Source organism: Anopheles maculipalpis, chromosome 3RL (assembly GCF_943734695.1).
Source record: "Anopheles maculipalpis chromosome 3RL, idAnoMacuDA_375_x, whole genome shotgun sequence".
NCBI classification, from domain to species: Eukaryota; Metazoa; Arthropoda; class Insecta; order Diptera; family Culicidae; genus Anopheles; species Anopheles maculipalpis.
In genome coordinates, this window is record NC_064872.1 from 51884280 (window position 1) to 51908707 (window position 24428).

Below are 24428 nucleotides of genomic sequence, written 5' to 3' on the forward strand. Positions count from 1 at the left end.
TCGTTATTTCTCTATCAATTTTCATTTCCAAAACCAGGGACCGTCGAATTACTCAAGGTCACTAAGACTGGTTGTAGGAAGGTCCTCCTTGGTCAATAAACATGGCTGGAAGCACCAAAGCATCTGCAACCCGAGTTTCACTCCACTCCTGCAAGAAGTATACTTATACGACTTAGCATGCGCATCAATGCCATCATTCCATCTCGTTGTCCGGTATCTTTTTTATTACTTTACCGTAGACCGGAGAGTCTATTGCAATGCCCGATAGTTAGACAATGTTACAGCTCATAGCAGCATCGTAATTAGCAGAAGTTCAATGAAGAAGGAAAATAGGCTACCGACGAACGACGTAGCAGGCTCTCTCTTATTGGCTTTGCGACCTATTATGTCATGCCGGCCAACAAATGGCTTACTACACTTGTTGATACCACGCAGTTGGATAAGCAGTCCTCACTACGGGAGAACGGTGCGAATGGGATTTGATTCCCGGTCCTGCCTTGAGAAGACCGGCAGCTCTGTCGCCTCAACAACAGACCGTCCGAGTAGTTGTGGTTCAAACGAATTTTACTATAATTTAACTATGTTGGACAGAATAAGAGATGGGGATTTACTTACCAAGCACGCTGAAGTAGTTTATGTTGTAGCCGTTGCTCCAATAATGTTCAAACACTCGTTCCCATCGTTTCACACAGCTAGTTCCTGCAGGAGGTGCTTTCCGGTATGGAATTCTTGTGTACTTTGTATAAATTGAGAAGTAAACCAACAATAGAAGGAAAGCAACTATAGCTACACCCTTTAAGTAATTTTTTTTTGCTTTTATGCTAATACAACAAATTCGATCCGAACGCACGGCGTGCAGGTGTACAGGTATAAACAAACTTTCATCAAGGGTATCGAACGCACAAAATTACATGCCCCACCTTTACTGTATGTACTTTTGCCGGTATATGTATGAACCTTGGTACCGCCCATGTTGACATTTGCGTCAAGTGATGCTGCTTGCACTGTTCCAAAACATCAACAAAATTAATCAGTTTTTTACCGCTTTCGGTAAAATTTTGGCTCGTGATATTCGGAAACTAGTTTGTAATGGTTCCATTCCAGCATTGATTGCGCACAATGAGTCGTATCCAGTGGCGTCTTCGTGAGCTTCCAAAGAATATAAGGTAAATGGAGGAAAACTATCGTTGTTTTTCCCTGTCATCAGTGTTATCAGTGGACAAACTTTCGTGGTGCAGTTGAAATGTCCAAGCGTTGCATTATGTTATCCTAAATCGGCTTTTATATTATTTTAGCCAAACCATTCGATTTCGCATTCAGTACGGTAAACAATGCATTCGCTCACTAACTTACAATCATCACATGAACCAGTCGTATGCGTCCGATGTTTGTATGGAACCGATATTTTGGTTCGTTGACAACTTCACTCATCTACTTGGACCGGTAAGAGGCACGTGTAGCTCGGCAGATGTGGAGTTCAACTGAGTTGTTCCCAATTTTTGCATCTGTTCCCCACAGTTTTTCGTATTTGCTGTCATATGTCTAACAACTGCCGTCGTTACAATATGCTACTGGATCGGATTACCGTACTGGTGGAATAGAAATCGTTACATGACTGTGTTCTTAATGATAGTAGGTCATTGGTTGTTATTAAATGTAGTATACAATTTCTATAAAGCTGCTTCCGTGTCACCGGGCTATCCACCTGAGGTAAAGCATACGACTGAAGCGATGGTTACAAATTTTGTACGAATAGGTAATATATTTATGTGTGTATGTGCCTTTTTTATAAAACCATACAGAAGGAACTGATAGCGGAAGCGGTCAGTATATGCAAAAAGTGCATAGCACCAAAACCTCCTCGAACACATCACTGCTCAGTATGTAATCGGTGCGTCCTACGAATGGACCACCATTGTCGTAAGTTTCGCTTCAATGGCACCTTTTGTGGGGTTTTCGATTGTTAACTTATTTATAGTGGAATTATGTTGTTTCAGCATGGCTTAATAATTGTGTCGGCTATCACAATCATAGATATTTTTTCCTCTACATGCTGTACACCACAATTGGCACGCTTTTTATAATATCGTTCGGATTTGAGTTGGGTTATGGTGTACTGTTTCTCGATGAAGGTGGTTGGAAAGAAATGGAGCCGCTGCAAGGACATCCAGTAAGATTCAACCTTTCAGGACACATAATACCGGTGGTAAGTATCAGAATCGAACAAACCCCGAGAAATAATCAAATTTAAAAGATTTCTTCCATTTTAGACCGAAATGAATGATTACGAGCATGATGGAATGGCTCCTGCTGAGCACGATCTGCCGATACCACATCCCACACATCGAACGGAAACAATTCATGGCGCAATACTGTTTATGGCACTCATAAATGTGGCCACCCTGCTCGCGCTTGGTGCACTTACTGCCTGGCACAGCACCCTAATTACACGAGGTGAAACCAGCATCGAAGCGCACATAAACAAATCCGAAACGAAAAGGCTTGCCGCAATGAACAAGACGTACCGGAATCCGTACGACTTCGGACCAAGAAAGAACTGGAAACTTTTTCTAGGCACAACGCGCAAGCGTACCTGGTGGCGACACGTACTGCTGCCCTCCTCACACAAACCGGAAGGTAATGGACTGACATGGTTAACTTACGAGAACGCGTTTGATACTGCTGACGAGTGGCCTTAGTTTGGAAGCGCGGGAAAACATGCCCTCAAGTCAACATTGCTTACTCAACAATTTGGTGTTGAAAACTAGTCATCATGAAACGGTCGACAGCAATTCTCAGTACATTAAGTTACCGAATTCTTCGGGTAAATAAAATTCATTTAAGCATTCCTATTGTAAAAGTATCAAATTTTTTAGTATGTTGCGGTTTTAACTAATAATTTATGAGGTGTGGACAATTTAAAAAGGTCTCCAAAGTCCAACTACAAAGCAAATCTGTTTCAAACCGGTGGATTGTATGAGGATACAGGAGCCGCCAATTTCATGGTGGGCAGAAAAAGGACTACAACTTTTCTGCCCACCTGCTGTACTATTACTATAAGAAAGAAGCATTACTGGTTGGACTTAATGAATAATTGATATTTAATTTTTTTCGATATTATCTTTCACCTCGTATATTTCTTTTGTGATCATTACAAAATCCATAAAAAAGTTTATAGCAGCGAATAATTATTTAAAGAAATCAAAGGCTTAACTGAAACTTCATCGTTGCCCGCCATTTAAAAAAAATGTTTGTTAAATTAAATTCGTGTTGTAAGAGATATCAAAGTTTCAAATGCTTGTCCGCGATTCCTTAACACTCGTATGGCACCAGTGTTTGCGTGAAGTTCATCGTTCAACGATTTGTTTGATCCAAGTCATATGTGCTGCAATTCGCGATAAAATCGATACTGATTGCGTTTTCGGCGAATTTAAGCAGCCTAGAGTATGGGAAGTAGTTCCCACGATGAGTGGTATACGTGTACCGTTATATTCGACGATCCCTTCAACAGGATAGCCAGGCAAATCAGTGCAAACAGTATCGGTGTGATAGTAGTTTTCCACACAAACATGTTCTGTGTCCACAATTGAATTGCTTCCGCTGGGCAACGATCGGCAGTCAGCATTATACATGGCGCTTCGTGGATAGACGTGCATTTGGCCTGCAAAAGGAATCAAATATTCATTAACGGTTTGAAACTTTTGTTTTGTATTGATATTGTATGCCCACTTACCACCAGTGCCTCTTCCAATAGTATACAGCTTCAAAGGTACCATGTCACTCTTGGTCCACAAACAGGCTGGCAACACACTGGAAGAGAATGGAATGCGACCCTTGATCCGTACCAAGGCCACGTTGTTCTTTTCTTGTGCGTGTAACGGATGGTTAATGATCTCCTCTATTTCGAAGGTGGCTGAGGTTCGGGTTTTTAGTCCCATTCCAATTGATTTCAAACCACGTCCCGATGCGAGACAGCTAGCCGCACTCATTACGTACCGATCACTTAGCAGTACGCCTGTGCATGGCCATGCGTTCCTTTGTGCATCGCCGATCACAACAATGTGAGGATACTCTTCCTCACCAACCGGACGACCCTCAGAAGGAATGTGCTCAAATTCCTCTATGGGAGGACGTTTGTATTGCTTCCAGTAAGATACACATTTGTTCAGTTTATAGCCGGACGAAGGTCCAGAAGCAGACAGTCGTGTTGGTCGTGATAGCGAGGTGGATGATGCAGGTGCACTAGTTGGGCAGCAAATAATTGGTTCCAAAGCATGCTGACATATGGAAATGATTGTTCCTACAAATTGTTTCGAACACGACCCATACGGCATGCAGGATCCTTTTCGGCCATCAGGTAGTTGGCAAGATTGGATCACCGAAAAGGTAGCGAAAGTTTCTCCTGAGCTCGGGAACACAATTTGCCGTTTGAATCTGTTCGACCTTCGCTGACGTCGTTTGTTACTGCTGCCTAGAACTGTCTGTTCGATCCAGTTTATATGGGAAGCAATGTTGACGTACATTGCTTCTGATCCAAAACCACAATCCTCGCCGGCAACGTTTAAACCGATCACGTACGTGTAATATCGGTCATGATGCCAGATTTCTCTTTCCAAAGGTCCTCCGTGTTCGATCTGTAGTAAATTGGGCAGAAAAAATGTTTTAAGTTAAATTGTATCAACGCTAACAAACCTTAAACACTTACCCGACATGTTCCAGGCACTAACGATTGGTTGTTTCTGGTGCACATGACCTTATTGCTGGATTGCCAACTGCAAGAACTGCTGTCAGCTCTCATTCTTGTTAGTACAAGCGTATCGTCTGTGAAGAAATTGCGATTGCAGAAATGTTATACTCTCTTATTGGAGAAAGGCTACGGCACAACACATACTAGTAGATACAGCTTCGTCATCCATGAGGAAGTTATTCATATTGTAAGGACCCAAGCCAGCCATTTCATAGAATGGAAGCTTAAGCGATTCTGTGTTCAGTATACATGCCGGTACCACATTCGGCTCTAATCTGTAAGAAATTAGGTAGATAAGGAAGATCAATCATTCAACATAAAATAGTTAAATTTCCAATTCGCATTTTACTTAATGTTGCGCTGAAGTTTAACAAGTGCAATGTCATTATCAATGGATCCATCGTCACGATAGTTTGGATGCTTGATGAACTGCTCGATTCGAACGATTTGTGCTTGCGGGTGATCCTTGAATATATCCAAATCGCCAGCCTTTACGTATTCGGGTGATTTGTTGAAAATGAAACGATCACAGTGAGCTACCGTGAGTACATAATTCTCATTAATCAACACACCGCCACAATTCCATTGTATCCGTCCACTAGAAGTGCTGTATCCAAGATAGACCCGATGTTTCGCTACCGTTTCCAAGTCCATGTAGCTTTTCTCTGGTTCAACGAATATTTTGTCTCCTATACGATTAGCTATCATGGCTTCCTCAATTTCCCGGACATTGATGTGACGTGCGGCACAAGCTGCAAAAGCGTTGGAAAAATTCATTATAGGATGTCGCATAAACACGTGGTAACAGGGAATCTCTAGATACCTCTCGCATCAAACGATAGTCCTGTTTCCGTTTGTATCCATTCGACATAGGACGACACTCTAGTGTAGACTGCCGGTGTAGATGTTCCACAAAATCGTCCAAAAGAGGTAACACCCACAATGAACGGAATCAGGCGATTGTTTGACATCAGCTTCAACTGCAACGGACCACCCGAATCCCCGTGACACGTATCCATCCTTTCGTCGGACGCACAAAGCTGCTGATCGATCAAACCTTGCTGCCGCCGGCGACCGGCAGGATAGAACCGACTGCACGCAGCATTGTCGACGGGCGAAAGCTGTACCTTCAGCAGAATCGGTGTACGTTCTCCACCGAAACTAGTTTGCCCAAAACCGGCCGCTTCCAGACGACGCAAGGGAACCTGCGCACCAGTCCAGAGACAGGCCGGAACTACCGCGCTGGTTAGCGTGACAGCACGGTCTAGCGTGATGAGTGCAATGTCATGATATTCCGTACGAAATTCATGCTCTGGATGACGCCTGAAGCTCGCAATGCTGTATTCCTGGGCAAACTGGTTTTGCGGATCGTACAGTCCAGCGGTGATGTCAATCACACCCAAACGCACCACTTGTGGGGCCACACTGTTCAAGGACAATGGGTATACTAGAAATGGGTACAGACGCACAAAGGTGTTTCCATCTTACCCATCATCGTTCAGCGCGCAATGCGCAGCGGTCAGCACGTGGCGCGTCGTAACGAGCGATCCTCCGCAATCGAAGCTAATGGATCCGTTCGATCGTCTCCAGCCGATCGCTGCCATATGAGAGAATTCTCCCTGTCTTGCGGGCACACCGTAGATTGGATACACGAGATAGTAATCACCATACTTATGATAGCGTAGATGACAATCTGTGAATAGTCAGAAGTGGTTCGTTTCATTCTAGATACACTTTTGGACCCCATTTACCTACCGTTGAGCGTTTGACGAACCGTTGGTATAAAAGCTTTATTAATATCGGTCGGAAAGACGCGTTCCGCCGGTTGGATACGGCTGTGAACAGCACAAAAGCAGCTCAAAACTAAGATAAGAAGGATTTTTTTAATTACAGCCATTTTTGTTTTATTTCTTTCTAGCTGCTCTTTAAATTGTTCTCCGTGTCGGTACGCTTAGATGAAGCCGGTTTCTGCCCTCCCGGGAGCACCTGCTCAACTTCGCAGTGCACACGTTACTGGAGCGATCGAAAAGCATTCCGGACGGCAGAGGGCTTGTTTTATATCCGCTCGATACGCACACTTAGACCGTGCTGTTAATTTGTGGATGATCAACACACAACACCTTCGAGTCGTTTAACGAATAGAATGCACTTCGTTGGCCGTGCTTTGGGGATTTTCTGTCGAAACATGTGTGCGTGCGTGTGTGATTTTGAAGCGAAGATTTTGTGTGATTTTTTTTTTAAATATTTTACTACAACCTTAGATCATCGTGCTGCTTGATCTTGCAAGATGTTAATGGTGATAAATATCTGGATATAAAAAAAATCTCACTCGCTTCATCTCACTTTTCTTTGACCGTGTTAGTAGGAGTTAATTGGTCATAATTACTCAGTTAGAACAGGGGAATCTACTGTTATTTTTTGCTCAATGTCCTGTAAACTACCGCCCCCACACATACGTACAATTATACTTACCCACAAACACACATGCTGTAAATGTAGTTCATGTTGTTGAACTCTCGTTAGAAGATACTTCTGTAAAGCGCAAAATGCGCAATTTCAAAGACATTTAAATTTGAAGTGAATTCTAAAAAAGAGTTAACATTTTATGATAAAATGGCTTTTATTTGAAAATGTATTACATCATAAGCAAAAGATACACACACATTTGTGTAACGTAGATACTTGAGGCTTTGTTAAAATATACCGTTTGAAGTGTTTGTCCTATTTGGTGTAGGACCCGGTACGCGGCGGTTAAAAATAGAACCAAAACATTCGCTGGGATTTTCCTGTTTACTATCGTCGAATTCCCAATTAGATGAACTGGTTTTGATATTTTGTTTTTTTTTTGGAGGCTAAATCAATCTCTTAACCAGGTTCTGCTGTTATTAGACAACCCAGTTTTTTCGATCAATAGCGACTAAAACAATCTGCAAGTAGAAGAACACGTTTGGTTAGTAGTAAAATGAGGGCTGAATCATACGGAAGGGTTTTCTTTTTGGTTTTACCGGTCGCCTCTAACGGTAAGTTTGTAACGGTTTCTAGCCATTCGTAGTAAGATCCGTAGCGTGTGAAAACGGCAGGACTTTTGACTCCGCAAGCTCTTCCGATCGATTTGTGACCGATAAGAAACGGAACACTTTTCCCATTACGATTGATGACCAACTGTAGTGGCGAGCTGTGCATATTCTGGAGTAAATAGATTACGAAAGGGTCAATTTATTTTGATATAGCGTCCACAGTACAACATAACTTACGGAGCATTCGCTTGTGTCGGGGTTCATCGCACAGAAGCAGCAGAGCAATACACCAAAGCGAAGCTTCGGTATGGGATTGTAGTATTCGTGACACTTCTCGGAAGCTACCACATCCAACGTGGTCGACTGAAGAGACAATCCGCGCCCATTGGAGCTATCGCCAACCATCTGTACCATGCCCTGCTTCATGTGTGGCTTTAGAATGCAAGCCGGTTTGAAGCGTCCTACAACATCGGGTCTCGCATCGAGATAGTAGATGGCCATGTTGTGATACTCGAACTGTGGTTTGTAACGATAGTGCAGCGTGTGGTTGACGATTCGAAAATGTAAAACATTCCCTGTGCCACTGCCAAACCGTACAGTATCGAGGGTTGGTTGGTTTTTCCCAGTGACACAATGGGCTCCGGCAACCACTATGTTACTGCCAAGGTACGAACCGCCACAACGGAATTCGCGCGTTCCATCGGGTTTAGTTGATCCAAGAAGTACCTTTGGATGGTGAAAAATGGTTTCAAGAAATTAATTTTAAACCATCTTCAAATAGTACGACTTACAATGTGCGACGTTTGTTCATTGTTCTGGAATTGTAGCTCCTGAGTAAAGATTCCGCGGATGTGTAAAACGAAAAGCACAAACGTGGTTAGAAACAGCATCGCCGTAAGTGACTTCATCTTCGATACACAACACACTGTGAAATGTGCAGCGAATCGGAGAGGATCAAGCTTAAAACCCGTTTGATCGTATACGCATGTAAGTGTTGGTGATGGGATGTTCACGGCTCGTATTTAATTGTAGTGCTTTGTGTTAGCTGTGGTTTTGGCCACATGCTATCATGTTGACGTTGAATGAGGAAAACAAAAAGAGGGTTTAAAATATTTTCTAGTAAATGCTTTAGTGTGAAGGATTTTTTTCAATTCATGATTTTACTAAACAATCAGCGCGTTTAAAGTTTGATAATTTTATTTTTTCTTGTTTAAGTAGTGAAATAACTACTGCAGCATTTAACTTCAAGGTATTTACTTTCAATATTATTTCAACTTCTATTATATAGCGAAAAACCGTACGGCGCAAGCCGTCCTACTTAAAGTAAATAATTAAATGGTAAATAGCTATATACCATATTATAGGTATTTATAGATATGTTTACTTCATGTTCTAGTGAATGGATTTCCAACTCACTGGGATGAGAACAAATGATGGACAACTTAGGGGTGGCATATTAGCAGCGGTTCCTCAACAGGAACAGACCGATATCACATCCCATCGGTGCTTCTTGTGCACAAAACTCACTTTTTATTAGTTAGTGGTAAATTAGCTCAAGAGCACCTGCAATCGTAAGCCAAGACCTCCCGAGATTGTATTAGGACTATAAATAAGTTTGTGGATTTTTTCGAAATTGAAAGCTTTATTATGAAGCATTGATCACTCTTTCAATTACCAAAGATTACCACTTTTGACAAGTTCTTTATGATAGAGCATGGTTATCATAAACTTCCACTAACATACGATGACTTTTGGTAGCCGATTTGTCCATGCAGAACTCCCTGCAAAAAACACTTTATTCGGTACAAATGCTGCCATTTTAGAAGTTCATGGAAACTACTTCTTTGCAGCTCAGGAAAATTTTAGCTGGGGGAAATGAAAGCCTAAAGAAGAACACATCAAAATGACATTGTGGCAAGATTACACCAAAATAAATTCAATAATACGCATAGTTATTTATAGAGGCTTTGCGTCTCTGAAACTACATTCACCTCTCGGGCAGTATACAAAAAGTGGTTTATACTAATACAAAACTGTGACCGCCAGGCCATAATCCTTCATCTGTTATTTAACTTATCTTATTTAAACGATTACATCGTCATCATATCCTTACATGTTATATAAAACTATTACAATTATGGCTAGTAGAAAGTTTAAACTATTGCGCTATTAAATATAAATATTATATAAATGACTGATGCGTATAAAAATTGTAAGGCGGTTCTGATACTATTTGTCGGGAGGATTATCGCGTACTCGATGTTTAGTTTGCAGATGACTCGGTGTGTCGTGTATTCATCGTGGCAATGGGTTAGGATGTGCTGGATGGTGATGTCAACGCCACAGAAGCTGCAGAGTGGATAACTGGATTTGTTGGGGATGTAGGAATGTGTCAGGCGTGTATGTCCTAGTCGAGGTAGCTCTCGTTGATGGTGGCTGGATTCGGTATGTTCCCATGAAGCGATTCTGTGCTGGATAAGTTAGAGTTTGTTGCTTAGCTCTAGGTTGTGCCAGGTGGTGTTCCACTGTTAGCAACTTTTAACTAACTAGTTGTGGACTTCTGCTGGACCAAACCGACTTCTGTTGGTCGGACGGTCAGCTTTCACATTTCCGTTGTTTCCGGAATGACCCGGAATCCGGCAGAAAATGATTGTCTCAGGTATGGAGTCTATGAGCTGAACGTAGGTCTTTGGAGGTTCCGTATTCCAGGGCGGCCAGAACACTTGCACTGTCGGTGAAGATGACGTTCGTTGGTCGGTCTATAGTCCTTCGTCGGCGGTTAGTTGGATGGCCATTTTTTTATCAAAGAAAATATAAGTGTGTTGCAGTTGTAGTAGTAGTAGTAATAGTTGTAAAAATAGTTGCAATGTTTCAAACTACTTTTAAAAAAATAAGTAAAACATGTTTAGAAAATCGAAAAACTAAATTCCTATATAACACAGCCCGAAACGAAAGCACCAAACATAACGAAACCTAAATAAATGCGACACACAATGCGTACCATACTGTCTATAGGTATGTGCTTGACCAGCAGCTTTTATAATCAGCCCATAATCGAAGACATGGTAGAGAATGGTTGATCGAGCAGTGAAATATTGAACGTCATCTAGACAACCAGTGATCACTACGGATAAGATATTTGGCGATTGTAAATCGCAAGATACGATTGTGAGCAGTTCGACCGATCGTTTTACTGATATGATGTGATGCGAACTACAATACTACAAAGATAACACTTCAAACATCCAAATCATGGTGATAGTAATGAGTAGGTTCACTTGATTAGATAATTGGTGAACAATAGAGTAATTCGTTTTATGACGCTAGGATCGGTGGCAAGCAACGACCTTTGTGTTTAGGTTTATTATTTTACGTGAATTACATTACAAGGGGGAAAATATTTCACTCCGTCACATCAAGCATTGAAATAGCGTGTTAGCGCATCCGCGAGAGGGGCGGCATTCCGATCGACCCATCTACGATTGGCTTGGAGCTGCTGTTCGATTTCCGGACCGATCCAGGGAGCGTGAGCAGTTGTCAGAGAGTTTAATAGCTGCATTCCTGCAGGTTCCGTTACATAGCGCGCTACATCTAAGAGTACCTTAGCGATGGCATTGTGATGGACAGAGCTAGTGTGTAAAGGAAAAATAAGTTGGTTACGATACGATATTAACAAATTCGGCAAAAAGGATCACAACACATACCTAGTGCGACGCGAGAGTTCCGAATCGATGGATTGTAAAACTTCTTCCAGCGGCACCTTCGACTGGACGAACAACCGATGTAGCGCTTCGGTACGATCCGATTCACTAAGGTCAAATAGGTACTTGCCGTACGATTGGATCATCGTCTTACCGGTACCGATACAACTAAGAGATTGCTCCAGGTACTGTTTAGTAAAAATATCATCTCCATTCTTAGCAAGCAGCGCATGAGAGATCTCTTCGACCAATGCATTACGCTGGCCAACATTGGCTTGCTGTAGACCATGGCACAACAATGCACCATCCACCGTATTGTGGTAACGTCGTTCCCTTTGCGATAGGGAATTAACTGCAGATTGGGCGTCCTTTTTGCATGATTGGCTAGCGCTACATGCCAGTTCGATGGCGATCGTTCGCAGCTCCTGGACGTTGGCAGACTCTCCCAATCCACTATCAGTACCGTACTTGTCCAGCAGTGGCATGGCCATCTTTTCTACAAATGCTTGCAGCAAACGAGACGCCTCTTCATTCGTTCGTAGCATGGCTTGCAAGTGGCGCAGGTTGTCCTTCGCAACCATCCAAGGTACATATTCCGTTTCCTTTTGCAGATAACTCATCAGCTGCAGTGCCGCATCATAGTTGTTTCCACGGGACAGCGCTATGTTGAGTGTGTCATCGAGTAGCCGGGCACGACCAGCAGCTGGAACAGCGGTGTGATCTTTGTCCATTTGCTGGACCATTTCTTGAAGCAAGGTCGGCTCGTAATCCACTCGGTAGTATCCGGTAGAGCGAGGATTGAACCATACTGTTTCACCTTCAAGAGTTTCAATCGTGTACGAAACTTCCGTAACGTTCGGTGGCATCCAGAATGCTGGGAATCGTTCATTCTCGATGTTGGTCGCCGTCGAGAAGGTAATTGGTATCCACCAGGAGTTTGTGAAAGGTTCCGCTGGTGGTTCATCTGCAACGTAGCGTTGCTGGGTAAAGAGGAACTCATCGCCATCACGACGAACTGTAACGATTGGGACACCTGGCTGATTGGACCAGGAACTGAAAATGTCGTGCATTGAAAGGCTGATGGGTAGGACTGCATCTTCTTTCGCAGCCTGCTCCAGACTATCGAATAGATTGGATTCCTCAACAACTCCACGTTCTTTACTGTAAGTATGATAGTTAATGATTATTGATAGTTCAAGCATTGAAAGCAGTACGGGTGAGACTAAAGATAACTTACTTTTGTTCAAGATAGTAGCGCAGTCCCTTTTGGAATGTTTGCTCGCCCAATGCATAGTTCATCATGCGCAGAACAGAGGCAGCTTTGTCATAGGCAATAGAATCGAACAGTCTGGAAATACCCTGTCGTGTATCGATGTAGTACGTCATGGGGCGTACCGTTAAGGCACTGTCCGCCCTTAGCGCAGTCTGTAGTGGTCCGCTTATGAAGCGCTCGCGTAAATCCAGTTCTGGATGGGACTGAGTGGTAAAGAGAAAGCCACATGCAAAGCTTGTCGTTGTATGTTAGCTAGCCTTGGTAGTACTTACGATATATCCAACGTAGTACTGATAGAGTCGTGCGAAACCTTCGTTAAGCCACAGGTAGCTCCACCATTTCGGTGCCAGCAGGTTACCGAAAAATTGATGGGTGAATTCATGGCCAACGATCGTTACGACACCAATCTGCCGCTGTTCACCTTGCTCCGGTTCGTAAAAGATAGTCGACTCCCTGTAGGTTACTAAGCCCCAATTCTCCATTGCGCCCGCACTGTAGTCAGAGTCTTTGATTGCCACATTGTCAATCTTGGACATACTGTAGCGCTGCCCAAAGTATTCTTCCATAGCACGCATAAAGCGCTTGGAAGCATCGACAGAATAGGACAGTAGGTGGGCCGACGCGGGCTTGGCCCACGATGCTACGGCTAGCTGAGGCTGAGTCAGTACTTCACGCTCGTACACAAAGTCTGACACCAACCAGGCAACGAGATACGTTTGCATGCGTGGAGTCGTCGCAAAGGTGGACAGTTTCTTTCCATCACTAAGCAATTGAATTCCACGAAGGGGCGCATTGGACCGAGCATGGTACTCAATGCCACACACGATGAAAATGTCGTACGTTGTCTTTATGCCTGGCTCATCGTAGCAGGGAAAAGAGGTGCGTGCATCGACCGATTCGAATTGCGTTAGTCCAAGATATCTGTGGTGAAAAATAATAGTATGTTTGTCTTGTTGCCGCTTTTTTTTTTTGCACAACTGAACACACATCTCACCTCACAACACCTTCGGCATCCTCGTAAGATGATCGGTAAAATCCTGCCTGATCATTGCGATCGATACTGTTGGTGAAGTCAATTTCGAGCGTGTAGGTACCACTGTTCGGTTGCAGGATCGTACCAACGTTGATCACCAGAAATTCTTTCTCTTCATCAAACTCAAAATTCTTTAACGCTATCGTCAGTCCGGCACTGTTGCGAAGTTGCAGCTTCGTGATCACATTGCGCAAGCTATGCAACACTATTTGATCGGTCGCTTCTACCACATTGATTCTGATTTGAACATTTCCAGTGTACTCGAAGACACCACGGTGCACATCCGTATCTAGACGAAGGGTATAGTGCGTAGGCACGGTAGTGTTCGGTAGTCGGAAGGAGTCGAAAGCTCGTCCAGACACTATGCCACGTGCTTGAACGACACTGGGTGCTACGGCGAGCAGTGCCGCTAGCAGCAAAACACTGCAAGCGAGGCCACACAATTTCTTCATCGCAAAACACACTAAACAACCGACCGATCGGTTCGAATGCTGGCGGTAGTCTCCGCTATTTATACAAAGCGGCGAAAAATTTTGATGACAACAGCGTTTTTAGTATCATATCAGAAACACAGATAAAGGCTTAAGTGAAGAGGCTAATTTTCTATAGCAATTGGCTGACGTTTTGTTTGAAGCAGTTAAGATAATGTATGGGCAATCGTTGAATGATACGTAAGACGCGAACGGTTACTTCACGATTAACATTTGTAAATATCTATTGGAGATGAAGCTCCCTTATCAGTGACACTTGAACGATTGTTGTTTAATGGGTTAATGACAGTGATATACTCGTCCTACAACTAGTATTGCATGTACTGGTATTGGTTTAGGAATTATCTTGTATGGTATGTAATCTTTCGATTGTGAACATGTGCGTTGAAGATTTACTACAACCAATGTTTGTAAATTGATACAAGAAAGAGTGTCAACTTATCGCGTTGTTTTAATATTTTTCAAGATCTTCCTACTTTACGTGTTTTGAGCTGCTTTCGTCTTGATTAAAGCACGTGAAGAAAAACCCAGGGATGGTAAGAGCTTACTCTCGTTGATCATTTCGAACGCCGTAGCCTATTACGTCTATGTGAGGTTAAGTACATCAATAATGCTGACTCCGCCTTATGTTTTTTCTGTTACAGTCCCGTAATCAAAAACCCTCCGAAACTCCCATTACCCTTTTTCCGCTGCGATGTTGCTTGACATGTTGCGACCTTCTTCCTGAGCATTTCTTCGGTGTGTTTGACGCTCTTGCGAGTAAGACTGTTTCTTTGGTGGCCGCTCTTTAGCACACTAAAGAGTTTTCTTTCTAAGGACGCTGTGAGCCTATTCAAAATGTCTGTCTCGTCCGGTGCGAATGGTATACCTGATTGCTTTCTAAAGAACTGCGTAGTTGTCCTTACTCCTGTTCAGTGCAAGTTGTTTTATATTTCTGTACGCATTTCCTCATTTCCTTGTCTTTGGAAATTATCCTGATTGCCGCCTATGTTAGAAAAGGTGACCGCAAAATTGTTTTCAACTATCACGGTAATGTCATCCTCTCTACGTGTTCTAATGCATTTGAGTCTGTTTTCCATACAGTCATCCTTGGATATGCCCAACATTCTACAATCGGCCAACAACATGGCTTTTCTCCCAATCGCTCTATCTTAACCATGTCCTTTTCGTTTCGTGACTCGTGCTTGATCGTTTCGTGACTCGTGCTGACTACCAGCTCGATACGACATACACAAATTTAGAATGTCCGTCAATGTCGGAGCCCCTGCATCTCCTTAGTTTGCTTATACTATTATATACACCAGCTTCACACGGTTTCCTCTATCGACTCTAATGTTCCTGTATCTTGTCATTATATGGCCTCGCTGCTGTATTCATTGTCGTCAATTACTCGCTACAGCGTTATAGCGTACGGAGGTGGGTTCAAATGACTCACAGCAGCGGACTCTTGGTTCCCTATCCTCTGCTTCTTTTAGCGCTTGTGCTTCCACTTATCCTCCTTCCTTATGTTGGAAAATCATTGACCACCCGTCATAGTTGTCAGTAGTAAGTTAGTTTTTAAGGCTAACGTAGTACTGTCAGTACTAGTCAAAGTGAGTTTAGAGGAGGTGTCGTAAAAACCTCGTTTTGACAAGTAAAAAGAAGAAGTGTGCCAGCACCGATTTGACGTTTGCTTGACCGAAACGAATCAGCAGATTTAACGTGTTGTTTATTATTTACAGTGCAAAAAAGTTAATTAGTGATACGTTTTTCTTTCTCCTGCTGATAAACACGCTTAGGATAGATCTTAAAAAGCATTGTAAAAGGGATGTTGATCTGGCTCAGTATAATTTAAGGTGTTTTTCGACCTTGTACTGTTGCTGTATATAACAATGAGTATAGCATAGAGATAGCAAAAGGAAACCATACATATGAACGGTTTAGTGAAAGAAAATAAATATTACACATGCAAACAACAATTTAATAAGTTGTTGTACACACTGTATTACTATCTATTAACGCTCAACATTCATCTTAACCATTTTTTCCACCTTTGTGTTTGCGTCCAAAATCGCCTTTGGATGAACGGATCAGTAAAAGCGATAACAGAATAACACGCATAACACTCGTATTTAACATAAAAATATTGTAGTGTAATTGTTTTGCGGTTCATAATGCAGTTATCTATTAACTCTGAATACTCATCTTAATCACTTTTTTCCACTTTCCACTTTTACATTTTGGCGTCAAAATCGCCTTTGGATGAGCGTGGATTGTATAAAAGATATAACGTATAATTCACTCGATTTTTATGCCTCAAACACAATTTAATTGCGCTACAGCCCACATATTATCTTGAACAACACACTTTCTAGCTTATTTATTTGTTAAAACATGTAAATTACTATTTTTAATTTAGAACGAAACCATCCGTTGCCTGTCGAATTTTTTCCCCAGATGGCATACCCAAATAGAGCTATTCCGACACCTCCTCTCAACTCCCTTTGGTACTAGTCATCAAAGAATTGGTGAATCAACTGCGTTCGCTTGTTCACTTTAAAGAACGAAACGAAAGACACAACTCTCATTCATTTGGTACTTGCTTACTATACATACCGATCACTTTTTTTGGCAGGGCCACTATCAAAATCAAATTTGGATAATTCTTAACATCTTTTATTGAAGTGGTAGAATTCATGCTCATTCACACACTTCGAGCAATCTTACTAATTAGAGTTTAAATGAACCAAAGTAAGAATACTAGAACAGGTGTGCAGATGCCGCATATCATATTCGTGAAACATTGGACCATGGAAATTGTGTTGGAATACATCGAATAATAATAAGCCTGCTCAGTATCGGTGATATATTGTAATGCCTTGCAAAAGCATTTTTCGGACGATTAATGGCAAAACGAACAATACGAGTAGCTCTTCTGTTTATGGAGAAAAGGTAGGGATAGGACAGAGGGTACTAGTCCTCTCGTGTCCTCTCAATAGCACTAGGTAATCCTAGGGGACAGCAATACCGCCTAGACAATACAACGTAACGCTACATGTATTACAGATCCACTGATGCAAATATATTTAAATGAAAAGAAACTAGCCATGAAAGGATCATAAACGAGGCTATGTTAAACTATACTATTTGTTCCATTTAAGTTCCATTTTCACATATTTGAGGTGAGGCTTGAGAGAATTTTATTTTGCTCAAATTGTGCCATGAACTTCTGAGCAGCAGAAGTAATTGGTCTCTATAATATAAGTGTCTAAATGATCACTTCGGTCACGCCGGCCATCGAATAGCATACTAGGCTTGCCGATACCACGGTCACAAAGGATCACTTATAAAAAGTATTATTCGTTATTCGACAACTTGTTGGCATCATCAATCCAATTAGTGCCCTGCAAATCCACGCATCCTGCGTATTTAAATTTCTTTTTATTCCTCGTTAGTCCTACCTATATATACACTGTTTCCAATTAAAACCGAATAGGCTTGTCAAAAACGTATGATATCCTATAATATTCAGCACTATAAAGTTGAAAAAACCAACTATATACTCAAGAATTACTGTTAAAACGTATAACAAGTTTCAAATTTAGTATATATTCTTAATAACACCAGTAAACTATTAACACATGAGATTAATCACATGTAACCGAGTATGCCCGGGATAAGGCAAAGAATAAGGAGGAAATGCCTTATCAATATGATTATTAAATTTATTCAACACAAGCGGTGTTGACAATACGGCACTGGACCGTCATAATTAATTATAAATAAATAAAATAAAGATTAATCACATGTGATTAATTGCAAGCCTGTACTTGTACTACAGAGACTATTAGTTCTAGATGTACGCAGGTGCACATGCACATCTTTGTGAGCCGACAATGAAAATTTTTCCTCTATTCCAGTGATGTCAAACCCTTTTTGTCTCGCGGTCGGTACATATCAAAAGCACACCCATTTTTAGACCATAAGAGTCTACGGTGTAAATGGAACATTTAATTAATGCTTTTATGAATACCATATAAACATGTTTATTGGGTCTTCACACGGTAGAGTGGTCACAAATCCCATCCGTACCCTGTCCGAAAGGTCCATAGTGATACGTCTGTTCTTAACCTAAGTTTGTTCACTACGCATACGAGAAAAGCATCCATTTGAGAGAACGTCGTTCAGGGAATGATCATAAATAAAATGAAGAAAATAACACGACACACAGGTGATAGATTCCTCTTACGATATATTGTTATATTTTACTTTTTGTAACTTAAAAACATGTAACTTAACAAAAGAAAAGAAAAGAAAGTATTTCGAGACGCAAAATATCGCGCTACACGAGTAAGGGAACAGACAAAAGAGTAAATATGATATTAATTCTAACCCAATCGAAACTCGCCACAAAAGAAAGGATTTCGCGTCGTACAATGGCTTGGGCGAAATGAATGAACCAGATGGTGGTGAACCTGTTTACTACTTCTTGCTATCTACATTCTACACGAATGCCGATCACTTTATCGAATGAACTTCTCTCGAACGTGAAAACATACACATTCATGGGTGGATGTGTGTGTGTGTGTGTATCTGCACAGATCCGTCTTAACGATAACGAATTCGAGAGATTCCTAGTGGATCCTGTACAGCAACAAATGTAATATATCGGTTACACTACGGTTTCGGCCTAGTTGCATGTTAACTTTGTCGTCGAAAGTGCACTTAAACGTTGCAATTGATGCATCGTTCCGTTTTGATTCTGCTGATGCATCGTAGAATGATGAGAACGACAAGAATTCACGTGTGTACTGGTCTAGCCTATGATGCAACGATGTGATGATGATGACGTTGTGCTACAGCATTATGCTGCTGCGAATTGTGCCACGCTAAGGGACATCAGCGGTGGTCTACAATCGCATTCCTCGATATTTTTCAATCGATTTGCACAGACAGAATGCCAGGAATATGGCCAACAGTTGCGTTAAGCCGACTGCGATGGCAATAATGATGACCAGGTTACGGTTGTACATGATCCAGTCGGTGAGTGCATTATAGCATCCCTAAAAAAGGACGAAACGAAACAATTACCCAACTGCAGTAGGGAACACACATTCTAAACTTACCTTCTTGAAGTAACTGTTGGTTTCCGTTGGCGAGAAGGGACAGTTTTTGTCCTGCGGCTGGAAAAGAGCCGTCTGCACGCAGCAGGCCGTCGGTATAATTTTGTCCCGTTTGCTTTCATTCCATTTCTCGGACAGTGCAAAGTCCCGATAGTCGTCCACACCACAGCAATGCAGCTCCGACATCATGTAGTTCCACATTAACGTAACAGCGTCCGTTTGGTTGCGTTCGTTGCTTGTGTAGTAGTTGGAGATCGTGGTCTGGAGGTAGTTTTTGGTTTCTGTTCGTGCGCGATCTTTGTACGCAGCGGCCAAACCGAAGGCAGTCACTTCTGCTACAAGAATGACCAGCAAAAATAGACCGTACTGCAAGATGGATAAGAAAAGTGGATTATTAGTTAATTGAAGATTATAATTAATGTAACAGTTTTGTTTCTCATAGAATAATTCCTTGTTGAATAGTGTATTCAGCAGTTTTGAGTGTTCATCGGCAGTATATTTAAAATTTAAAGTAAGATTAAATGCAAAAATGAAAAATCTAACTAGTCTCCGCCTGTACATGATAAGTCTTCATTTTCTAACGAGATTGCATAATAACGTTGATTACATGTTTCAAATTAACAAACATTCATCGTAAATTATTCATGCCACACAACACCCAAAAACTGGCAAAATGGTGGTTTGGGGTAAGAAATTTTAAAACGACCGATCATTAGCGGATGCTGCCATATCTTCTATCTACGGGGCCATCGTTTACACATGACGTAAAGTAACGTGCGCCCAGCGATGCATATAAAACAATCATAGGTAAGAAAAAAGAAACTAACAAAATCTTCGACGAGGCAAAGTTAGTTACAAGCGTCTTCATAGCTTTCGTTTTCAACATTACAAAACCGTAACACATCAACATGGAACGCTACTGGACTGTGAAAGGAACGCGGGCAGGGCTTATTCCACTGTAAGAGAGCGCATTATTACCTAACATAAGTGGGTCGTAGAGTCCACAAAAAAAAAAAACACGCTAAACGATCAGACCAACTAACTATTCAATAGCCAATTGTAGCGCAATGTACAAAAAATGATGGGCTAATGCTTAGTGCATGTTAAACGGAACCATTCATCAGCGATGTTCATCCAAACACGATGGACATCATGTTTGGTACAGTTGTTTCTTGTAAGTTATTAATTATTTTGTAGTGTTTTTTCGGCTTTAAAGTCGATCATTTTTACAACAGTTAGTTTATTATTTGTTATTACTTAAGTAAATTTGATTTTGAACGGCCGTTTGAACTTCTTAAGCGTGTCGAAATTGATTTAAAAATGGGAAAGATAAGTAAAAACGGTTTTTAACGTTAGTAGGAAGGTATCAAAGGTTAATGGGCTTGCGTAGAATGGTGTAGAAAATAAATTTGGTTTGTTTTATAACTTGAACTAGCCTTATTGTGGCAAACCATTCGCTAGCTCAACAATTATGCAAATGTACATAAAACATTTTGCTTAAATCTTGAAACATGACAGGAAAAACATTAAAAACGTTTAAACGGTTGCCCTTTTGGGGCGGTGGTAAACACTTCACATGTCGTTGCAAGTGTCCACCTCGTTTACTTACCGTTGTAAGAAGGCACTGGCTTTCCCGTATCGCGCCACAGTATCCGAGGAAGCTGAGGAAGAACATCACCGAACCGATTACAATCAGCAGATAAGCTAGCTGCTCTATCACTGCTGGTTGCGTGAAATGCTGTAAAAGTAGAGGAAGAAAGTGATAAGATAAAAAAGAACGGCTTTTTAACCGCAGCGAACGGCACTGTTGAACATGTTGCTGTTGAAAGAGTTTGCATCCCACGTGCCGTGTAATGCGATCGTTAACTTGATCGCACACCCTTTTCCCTGCATCGTCTAGTCACCACAAGTACGCAGTATGAGCAGGCGTACGGCATTTATTAAATTAACAAACAAAGTGTCACTTCATCGTACGCTGTGTACACACTGTCTTGCAACATACATCACTGTAGCTTTTGTTTAAACAAATTGAACCCGCTGCAGACACTAGGTGCGTACAAATGCGTGGACATTCGAGGTCTTTGCAGTCATCTGCGAATGATGCTTGTGGTTTTTATGAATAATCTACCGCATAACAACAGAATGCATCATGAAACGTGTTTAAAAACATTTCCTATATTCATAAAAAAATTTGGAGATTAAAGGATCCTCCTTATGACCATACTAATTTTGTAATTTTAAATTACTATTACTTAAGGAAAAATGTTACACAACAGGGTTGGAATCTTACACTAGGAGCTGCTACACTGGAAAGTAAAGGCTCGTGGGCATTAATATCAGAAACAAATAAAAAGGATTGCATGGTTTACACTATGAAAAATGACTTCGGGAGTTACATAAATAATCCATGACTGAATAATTGGAAATCGAGACTTTGTCCTGAGAAATGTTGCTAATGGATTCTCAAAGCTTTCAAAGCTATAAAAACAAATTTATGGAAAAAAACATTTTAAAAAATTTCCTTCTAGTAACCGTTTTAGAACAGATGTGGTAAAAAATGTAAAGTATAGCACTGTACATAAGCAATCGGCTGTCATAAATTGACTGTCTTGCGGTGGATGATACCAATCAATAAAATATTCACCATGCGATTATTGCCCCCTTTGTCTCGGCTGCAAAAGGGTACTGGACCACCTGCAGTTGGAATTGCATTCCCTAATGTCAATGACCTGGAATAGGCCTTGGATCTATACGCTAACAGTTGTTGTAAAATTCATACTGCAAATTTCTATCTTTTTGACTGTATCTTTAGCGTTTGCACAGGAACGTACGAGAATTTAAGCGACGAAATGAAACTAAAACTTTTTAGAATTAAAACAATACATATATCGGTGCTAATTGTGACAAAATGTATGCAATACTATGTTGAACAGTCGCAATCAGCCTTGGTTGATTTTGCATTCGACCCACGTTTGTTCAACGCTAACGCTAAAGACGCCAACACACACGCACACCGGATGCAAATCCAATGCAACAAAAGCTCTGGAGGGTATATTGCATCTCATATGTTCGATTGAATGATGCAACGCATTTAAGCACCGTAGCGCAATCAATCACTCAACGGGTAAAGTATGGTATTCTTTGAAGTCATATATGGCACCCGTAAGGGCCATCGTGTAAAAAAAAAAACTAACTTCTGCTAGTTGTGTTTCGAAACTCGCTGGGTGCACAGTGCAAATGATGTATTTAAATTAACGAATTATCACATTTACGTGGTCGCTGACGCAGCGCCATAGAATATGTTCGGTGGTATGCTTGGGTACGTATATCTTTGTAGATAGATTGTGCATTCGGAACATGTACTTAAAAGTAGTAGTTGTTTGTGAAAGGTGCTACCTATTTGCTCACCTCAAGCTGATCATTTTCGACCATTTTCAGTAACGCTATAAACGATGCTTTATCTGTTGCCACCCATACGCCTACGCCAAGCACGATCGTTCCTAGGACCTAAAATTATGAACAAATTGTATAAGCGTTGTTGGATTAGTTCTTCAAGAGTGTACTATATTTGCGTAATTTAATACGATTTGTAAGGTGTGTGTGTGTGTGTGATTGTGTACTTACAAAGAATAGGAAATTGAAAACGGACAGTAGCGTTTTCGCTATGCATGATTCACAGTCGCACCCCATGGTGAAAGAGATCGTCTGTTAACGGAATGTTGATGATTGTCGGTCAAAGATCACGCTCTCGTTGCCGATTGCAATATTGTGCGTGGTCGCTGCTGCAGAGATGGCCGATATGGTGCGATTGTCAGGGGGATAGTAATACCTCGACACCAGCAGATGACCTGAAATGAAGATAAAACGCAGAGGATCGATTAGAACATAACAATCATTTAACAGTAAACTCTGTATAGATTTTTATCCCATTCCCTGAAACGATATTATTCATTCTAGAAAATAATAAACTTTTATGACATGTACGAGCTCTGGAGGTTTATAATGTCCAAGCTTGTTTGCCTTCAGGCTAGAAAGAAGAAAAACGATCACACGCACAGACGCAATGACAGAATTAGAATAGGTTACAGGTTAACTGAGAAACACAATCTTCATCTAGAGCTTAGATAGGCATCATGTTAAGTTGTTTGTTGAACCTCAATTACCAACATATACAGAGTACCGAGCCCTTGCTAACTCGACAAAAAGAAGAGCACCGGTTGAAGCATGTGAGAGACAGGCATCACACAGTCATTACAGGCGGATAACTTTTAAACAAACGACATCCATTCCCATGCTTGTTGTGTTATAAACGGTCAAAGTCTGAACGATCGCACGGGGAGGAATCGCCACAAATTCGACCGTATTTGCTTGTTTGTAGAGAATTTAATCAAATCAAGCGGAAGAGCCGATTTGGCAGGTCAAAGTCAGCGCACGGGCGTGCGATTGAAAGCGAGCGCTTTCGTCCGGCTGTGCAAGTGGGAAAAAGGTAAACGTTTGAAACAATTACTCCAAACCTAATTGGTTTAATTCTTCACATAATTGTTGATGGAGTTAATCTTTTGCTCGAGAGCGTTTGGTTTGATGATGTTTCTGGAGTAAATATTTGAATGATGATAAATTCAACAGCGACAATTTCTTGTTTAAAAAAAATGCAGAAATTCATGTGAATTTCAACGATATAAACAGACAAAAACAAACATAAGCAGCGATATTGGCGATGTGTTAGTTTTTTTTTTCAAAGTAATTGATTCTTGATCCAACAGTCACCTAAATTTTGCAGTAAATGTCTTTTACATTAGAGAAAGCATACAAGTATTTGGTGTGCGGAATCGTTTCGATGCATTTGTCAGATGGAACAAGTTGCGAATGGGTCCCATATCTAGCTTGGTAAAATAATTTCCAGCTTAGTCTGTTACAGCCCGCAGCTTAGCCGGATCATTGATCGGCTTACCGTACTGCGTCGAGCACTCAACCTTACGCGCCTGCCTGCCACTCGTCGGATCGAGCGTTCGGTCGATTTAAGTGGAAAAGTGGCATTGCTTAAACCATTACCATCTTTCAACG

At 41.4% G+C, this 24428-nt stretch overlaps 5 protein-coding genes across 5 annotated transcripts; 1 reads left to right on the plus strand and 4 right to left on the minus strand.

Annotated features, from left to right (window-relative positions):
- The first annotated feature begins 1056 nt into the window (after window positions 1-1056).
- LOC126562459 (palmitoyltransferase ZDHHC16) lies at window positions 1057-2699 on the plus strand. The gene is made up of 6 exons (XM_050218970.1): window positions 1057-1166; window positions 1296-1443; window positions 1519-1710; window positions 1803-1920; window positions 1998-2206; window positions 2271-2699. The coding sequence occupies exons 1-6, from the start codon at window positions 1120-1122 to the stop codon at window positions 2697-2699; spliced, it is 1143 nt and encodes a 380-aa protein (XP_050074927.1). The 5' UTR covers window positions 1057-1119.
- Window positions 2700-3347: 648 nt separating this feature from the next.
- LOC126561561 (uncharacterized) lies at window positions 3348-6644 on the minus strand. The gene is made up of 8 exons (XM_050217783.1): window positions 6503-6644; window positions 6236-6440; window positions 5571-6172; window positions 5097-5499; window positions 4892-5022; window positions 4706-4821; window positions 3734-4634; window positions 3348-3661 (listed from the first exon to the last, which is right to left on the minus strand). The coding sequence occupies exons 1-8, from the start codon at window positions 6642-6644 to the stop codon at window positions 3348-3350; spliced, it is 2814 nt and encodes a 937-aa protein (XP_050073740.1).
- A 1010-nt stretch (window positions 6645-7654) lies between these two features.
- On the minus strand, window positions 7655-8672 carry LOC126562840 (serine protease snake-like). Its single transcript, XM_050219430.1, has 4 exons — window positions 8556-8672; window positions 8002-8490; window positions 7753-7933; window positions 7655-7674 (listed from the first exon to the last, which is right to left on the minus strand). Exons 1-4 carry the CDS (start codon window positions 8670-8672, stop codon window positions 7655-7657), a joined length of 807 nt encoding a protein of 268 aa, XP_050075387.1.
- A 2507-nt stretch (window positions 8673-11179) lies between these two features.
- On the minus strand, window positions 11180-14259 carry LOC126560758 (glutamyl aminopeptidase-like). Its single transcript, XM_050216712.1, has 5 exons — window positions 13733-14259; window positions 13011-13659; window positions 12703-12941; window positions 11469-12626; window positions 11180-11393 (listed from the first exon to the last, which is right to left on the minus strand). The coding sequence occupies exons 1-5, from the start codon at window positions 14221-14223 to the stop codon at window positions 11180-11182; spliced, it is 2751 nt and encodes a 916-aa protein (XP_050072669.1). The 5' UTR covers window positions 14224-14259.
- Window positions 14260-19150: 4891 nt separating this feature from the next.
- On the minus strand, window positions 19151-23106 carry LOC126563682 (tetraspanin-9). Its single transcript, XM_050220325.1, has 5 exons — window positions 22989-23106; window positions 22773-22871; window positions 20974-21102; window positions 19368-19730; window positions 19151-19304 (listed from the first exon to the last, which is right to left on the minus strand). Exons 1-5 carry the CDS (start codon window positions 23052-23054, stop codon window positions 19152-19154), a joined length of 810 nt encoding a protein of 269 aa, XP_050076282.1. The 5' UTR covers window positions 23055-23106; the 3' UTR covers window position 19151.
- Between the last annotated feature and the right edge of the window lie 1322 nt (window positions 23107-24428).